The sequence below is a fragment of the Oryx dammah genome, unplaced genomic scaffold, assembly GCF_014754425.2.
Source record: "Oryx dammah isolate SB20612 unplaced genomic scaffold, SCBI_Odam_1.1 HiC_scaffold_5, whole genome shotgun sequence".
Lineage (NCBI taxonomy): Eukaryota > Metazoa > Chordata > Mammalia > Artiodactyla > Bovidae > Oryx > Oryx dammah.
Genome location: NW_024070189.1, coordinates 99,212,507 through 99,219,148, shown reverse-complemented (window position 1 = coordinate 99,219,148; position 6,642 = coordinate 99,212,507). Strand labels below are relative to the sequence as shown.

At 39.2% G+C, this 6,642-nt stretch overlaps 1 protein-coding gene across 1 annotated transcript; it reads right to left on the bottom strand.

The window, feature by feature from the left end:
• Positions 1-313: 313 nt before the first annotated feature.
• Positions 314-1,246, bottom strand: LOC120864136 (olfactory receptor 7A17-like). Its single transcript, XM_040240973.1, has one exon. It carries the CDS (start codon positions 1,244-1,246, stop codon positions 314-316), a length of 933 nt encoding a protein of 310 aa, XP_040096907.1.
• Between the last annotated feature and the right edge of the window lie 5,396 nt (positions 1,247-6,642).

Below are 6,642 nucleotides of genomic sequence, written 5' to 3'. Positions count from 1 at the left end.
CTTCTCCAATGCATGAAGGTGAAAAGTGAAAGAGAAGTTCCTCAGTCGTGTCTGACTCTTAGCGACCCCATGGACTGCAGCCCACCAGGCTCCTCCGTCCATGGGATTTGCCAGGCAAGAGTACTGGAGTGGGGTACCATTGCCTTCTCTGTCAAATAGAAAAGTTAGAGTCAAATAAATGCAAATTCCAGGAATGTATTTATTTAAAAAGAGCAAGTTATAATTTCATCTGATCAAATAGTCACAATTTCTGACTCTGAGGCTTTGACCTCTGCAATCTCAAGTGCTTTTTCAGTTTTATGACAACTAGCTCTTATACAGTACCTCTCACAAAGAATACTTTCAGAGCCCTCTTCATGTCTTTATTCCTCAGGCTGTAGATGAAGGGGTTCAGCATGGGTGTGATGACTGTGTACATCACAGAGGCTGTTGCACTTGAGTGTGCATTGTGGGTAGCTGCAGAGCTAAGGTACACTCCAAGCATTGTACAATAAAATAAGGAGACAACGGTGAGGTGAGATGCACAGGTGGAAAATGCTTTATATTTCCCCTGAGCAGATGAGATTCTGCGTATAGAGGAGACTATCTTAGAATAAGAGTAAAGGATACCAGCAAAGGGACCACCACCCAGCAGGACAGCTGCAAAATACATCACTATGTTATTAAGAAATGTGTCAGAACAGGCAAGTTGGACCATATGATTGAGTTCACAGAAAAAGTGGGGAATGTCAATGTTTGTGCAGAAGGACAGTTGCAGCATCATTAAGCTTTGTAATGAGGAATTAAGAATATTTATGATCCAGGACATCAACACCAGCAGTCCACAAAGTCTTGGGTTCATGATGACAGTGTAATGCAAGGGATGGCAGATGGCCACAAAGCGGTCATAGGCCATCACAGTCAGGAGAAAAATGTCCAACACTGCAAAGAGGATGAGAAAATAAATCTGTGTGATGCAGCCTTCATAGGTGATAACTTTCCTCTGTGTTTGGATGTTCCACAGCATCTTTGGAATGGTGGTGGAAGTGAAACAGATGTCTACAAAGGACAGATTGGAGAGGAAGAAGTACATGGGGGTGTGCAGGTGAGAGTCTGAAGTGATGGCCAAGATGATGAGCAGGTTTCCAAAAACAGTGATCAGGTACATAGAGAGGAAAAGCCCAAATATGACGGGCTGTAGTTGTGGATCCTCTGAAAATCCCAGAAGAAGAAATTCTGAAATTCGTGTGTCATTACCTCGTTCCATATGATGGAAGTGACTTCATTGAAAGAGGAAAGTAACATGACTAATTTTTCACAACCACATGCTTTACTCACACATTTTAAATGCTGGTATTTACATATTGCAGTCATGTAATTCAATAAAATATATTTTGTGTATGAATATGGTCTCCTTTAGATTCCCTCATGCCATCATTGATATGGAATTTTTGTCCCTGTCAACTCTTTCCTTGAGGGATTATGCATCCTACAATTTTCATTAGAAATTTTTTTCGTGCATTTCAGTAGTAAAATTGAGAGCTGACCATGTTACCAATGTCTAGGCAACAAGTAGTTTGCTGAAGAAAAAAATAGGACCCTACTATTAAATGATGGGGGTGCTCGCATGTGGTGCAGTGGTAAAGAATCCGCCTTCCCATGCAGGAGATGCAAGAGACTAGGGTTTGATCCCTGGGTCAGGAAGATCCCCTGGAGAAAGAAATGGCAGCCCACTCCAGTATTCTTGCCTCGATAATCCCATGGACAGAGGAGCCTGGTGGGCTATAGTCCATGGGGTCACAGAAAGCTAGACACGACTGAGCATGTACACACATTCAATGATGGAGATAGAAAATCTAAGCAAATAATAGAGATCATTACATTTCAGATGGCGACAGATGCTATATAGAAAGGGTAAGCTCATGTAAAGGAGAGAGTGAATTAGGCTTTATATTTTGCATGGGTGTTTAGGTAAGACCTGCAAACAAGGTGACATTTGAACAGTGACCTCAAGCAAGAGAGGGAGGGAGATGCAAGGTTATGTAATGAAGTATGTACCTGGCAGAGGAAATATCTAGTGAAAGGCCTTGAGGAAAGTGCTTGTTTCCAGTGCTCAAGTCAAAGAAAGTAAAGCCAGTGTGCAAGTGAATGAAGATGACAAAGAGTGATGAGAGATGGTGTCCCACCTGTTGAGGAGGGTCGTGGTCTCTTGGCTACTGCTGAAATCCCAGGGCAAGGGACTTCCTGTTCTGTACTATATCTTGCCCTTTATTAATCTTGTTGCAAAGGGATCCTATGAATTGAAACAGCTTACGTCTTTAGTACCTCCCTTGATTGAATTCTGGCCCCACTACATTAAGAGTCATCTTGGAATATATGAGAACTGGTACCCTTGTTCTGAAGATTTCTGACACCCCACCAGTAGCAAACAGACACAGAACACACTGTGTCTTTCTTCACTGTGTTATTTTCATGTCTTTCTCAGCTGATGCATTACTGAATACACTAGGAATGTGTACAACCCAAGTTTACCCTATATAATATAGAAGTGATTCCCTGAAATTCCAAGTCTTAAGTTTCCTATGGACAAATAAACCTGGGGTTCCACACTGAGATGGCCATTTTGTGTATTTAAACAAACATTAAATTGTCTTTTCAATAAAGAGAGAGCAAAGAGAGAGAGGGAGGGAGGTAGAGAGAGAGAGCAATGATGAGAAAAATATCTTAACAAGATCAATTGGTCCCTGAGAGGCTGTGAGAAAGAATAATCTTCCTTGGTCCTGGCAGCGTTACAACCTTAATTATTTTCCTTTGATGCCCAGCAAAATAATAAGAGATCCAAAATGAACTTGTCTGAAAGACAATAGTAGTGATACCACTATGATGTCAAAAGATATCAAAAGACATTTTACTTATTGTTCCCCCTAAGAGAAAATGAGCAGAGGGATAAACCAACACTTCATAAAACAAAATATACAAAGTGTAACAAAATTGGGCATTTTTAATATCAAGCCATAGAAGACTTGTTTCTCCTGGGCCTGTTTCATAATTACTTGACCAGTTAGTTTTTGTATGGTCTGATAAGGGATGAGGTTAGCTCCTTTTTCACTTTTCTCATGTAGCATCTTTCCTTAGCTGTTCTTGGACTTTGGGTTTTGAGAAACCCAATGGGCATACTCTGATCCTGGTTCTGAACTTCATCCAACATGCAGAGGCCTCCCTGGGCCATGCTTTGTAAATCCATGGTGTCCTACACCATGGCAATTCTGTATTTTTATGCTGAATAACTTCCTTCATATAATAATGTGTGAGGACATTACATCACGACACACTTATTTCATTGTACTCTGACCTCATTGTGAGACTGTGTTACCCAAAAAGGCAGGGACCATACCTGCTTTGTTCACTTTTGTACTTTTCAGAAAGGTAGATGAATATATGCTTATCCAGAAAAACACATAAGAGTGTGAAAAGCTATACAATGAAAGAATAAAAGGTAGTACATCAAGGCTGTATATTGTCACCCTGCTTATTTAACTTCTATGCAGAGTACATCATGAGAAACGCTGGACTGGAAGAAGCACAGGCTGGAATGCTGGGAGAAATATCAATAACCTCAGATATGCATATGACACCACCCTTATGGCAGAAAGTGAAGAAGAACTAAAGAGTCTCTTGATGAAAGTGAAAGAGGAGAGTGAAAAAGTTGGCTTAAAGCTCAACATTCAGAAAACTAAGATCATGCCATGTGGTCCCATCACTTCATGGGAAATAGATGGGGAAACAGTGGAAACAGTGTCAGACTTTATTTTTTTGGGCTCCAAAATCACTGCAGATGGTGACTGCAGCCATGAAATTAAAAGATGCTTACTCCTTGGAAGGAAAGTTATGACCAACCTAGATAGCATATTCAAAAGCAGAGACATTGCTTTGTCAACAAACGTCCAACTAGTCAAGGCTATGGTTTTTCCAGTAGTCATGTATGGATGTGAGAGTTGGACTATAAAGAAACCTGAGCACCAAAGAATTGATGCCTTTGAACTGTGGTGTTGGAGAAGACTCTTGAGAGTCCCTTGGACTGCAAGGAGATCCAACCAGTCCATCCTAAGGAAATCAGTCCTGAATATTCATTGGAAGGACTGATGTTGAAGTTGAAACTCCAATACTTTGGCCACCTGATGTGAAGAGTTGACTCATTTGAAACGACCTTAATGCTGGGAAAGATTGAGGGCAGGAGGAGAAGGGGATGATAGAGGATGAGATGGTTGGATGGCATCACCGACTCAATGGACATGGGTTTGGGTGGACTCTGGGAGTTGGTGATGGACAGGGAGACCTGGCGTGCTGCGATTCATGGGGTCACAAAGAGTTGGACATGACTGAGCAACTGAACTGAACTGAAACCAGGTTAAAGTGAAGAGTTTGAAAAAACTTAGTGAGCAAAATTGAATGAAGAATCAGACTAAATGAAATGTGATAAAAAATAGCTATAATTTAATGGCATGAATATGTGCTGATATTTAATGAAGCAAAGGCCTGATAGAAGAGAATATAACATGTAATGTACCGAGAACTTCCTGGCACATAGTGGATGTTCCATTATTTATTTTTGAATGGTTAGGAATTAAGTTATAATAGTTTTGAACATTTAGTTGCAAAAGATTATGTTGTCAAATAAGATCTGGCCTGAAGCTGATTCATGTTGATGTTTAATAGAAACCAAAGCAATACTGTAAAGCAACTACCCTTTAATTAAAAGTTAAAAAATTTAAAAAAATACTTACCCCCCCAAAAAGATTGATCATGAATGACTAGTTATCTGAGAGATTATGAAGTTGGTGTCCTAGCTCACTCATCTTACAAAAAATGAGGTATTACAATGTTAGTGTAAAGTGACCAATACATTTCAGATGAACATTCTAGAAAACTATACATAAAATTTACATGTGGCAAAATGAAAACCAAAAAACTCAGAAGTCGGAAGATAGATATTTTGAAATAAAACAAATATTTTTTCATGAAAATATCCTCCAGAAGTCAATTGAGAAATAATAATCCATAAAATTTTTTGAAATGCTAATAACTGGAGAAAACTGGGCAAATGATATATGACACAGTAATAATAGATAAGTCAAAATGATGATCAAATATGTAAATTTTGCTGAAGCTGAGCCACAGTTTATGAAAACAAAAAAATGTCTTTTATACCCATTAGCCTGAGAAATAAGTGTAAAGACCTGTCACATTGCCTGGAGTTTGAACTTTTAAACCAGTAGCAAAAGCAGTGTTGTTAATTTTGCTGCCAGAAAACTAAAGTCTTACAGATTTGGTAAACAACATGAAGACAGCTATAAATGTCATCATACAGATATTCTCTAATTCAAGTTTTCTGAGTCTCAACACTACTGACACTCCCAGTCAGATCAGTCTCTGTTGCTCTGTTTGTCCCATGCATTGAAAGATGTTGAGAGCCTCTCTGGCCTCCACCCAATCCTCTCCAGTGAGACAGTCAAAATGTTCCTGGACATTACTCAGAATCTTCTGCATGGGAAAAATCCTTCTTGATTTGAACCACAGTTGGTTCAAAAATCTCAACATATTTCCGTGGCATGAATGAAATAGCACTTTAATGATAGAGTATGAAAGGCCATTCATCAAAAGTGTGAGTAGCATAGCCATACTGTGAAATATTACCTAGCCTCTGACACAAATACTTTAATTAATCAATCAAGCAAACAAACAGACACAGCAATCTTTTGCCTCTGGGCTTAGTTGAACTGGCTTCTTTTCTTTCTGACCTTCTCATGTACCACCATCTAGATTGGAGACTCACCTTGATGGGGGAACCCTGGGAGGAAGCTCTCTGAGGGGGAGTCTGAATTCTTCTCTGGAAGGCTAATGATGGAGATGAAGGCCCTGTCCCTAGACAAAACAGCAGAAAGGGATGAAGCTACAGGCCAACCCCAACCCCAATCAGGATTAGGACTCCAAACAAAGGAAACAAAGTGTTCATCCAGCTCAAGATTACACACACTGAGAGACTGCAGATGTTAGTCTTTATAGTTCCCTCCTCCTGCTCATTAGGCACATTTCTTGTTATTTCAACCTCTAAGAACATAATTCCCCTGTGGAAACCTGTTCAGGAAGGAAGGAAGTTTTCCCTAAAGATTCTCTATTCACAAGGGATCAGGGTAGAAGTCAAGAGAATCCAATTTTTTTCTTGGTTTTTTTTTTCACTCCTTCTCCATAAAATTTCCTCTCTTTCAGATCTCTAAATCTCCTAGTCCCTTGTTTCAACCTTGAGTTAAAGTTTTTTCTAAGTCTAAGACTGAGTATCTGAATTAGGTCTCTTGTATCTCCGAAGTTTTGATTTATGATGGGGATACAGACTCTAAATCTCCAGGAAATTTCGGTTCTCTTTTTCAATAAGGGAAAGAACTCAGTTCTTTTGTTAATCAACCTTGGGGCACTACATATGTTGTCGTCATGACACTTTTGCTATAACATTTAGGAACTTCATACTTATATATCTAGTTCTGAGCTTTTGTGTAATTCTCCATTATAAAATATTTTTTGATGATAGTAAATATATTTAGATATTTTGTGCTAAAGCTTGATCTTAGTGCCTGATGAGAATTGTTTGATTGAATATTTACAGATGTT

Coding starts and splice junctions, on each gene's coding strand:
- LOC120864136 (XM_040240973.1), bottom strand. CDS start 1,246: ATGGAACGAGGTAATGACACACGAATTTCAGAATTTCTTCTTCTGGGA.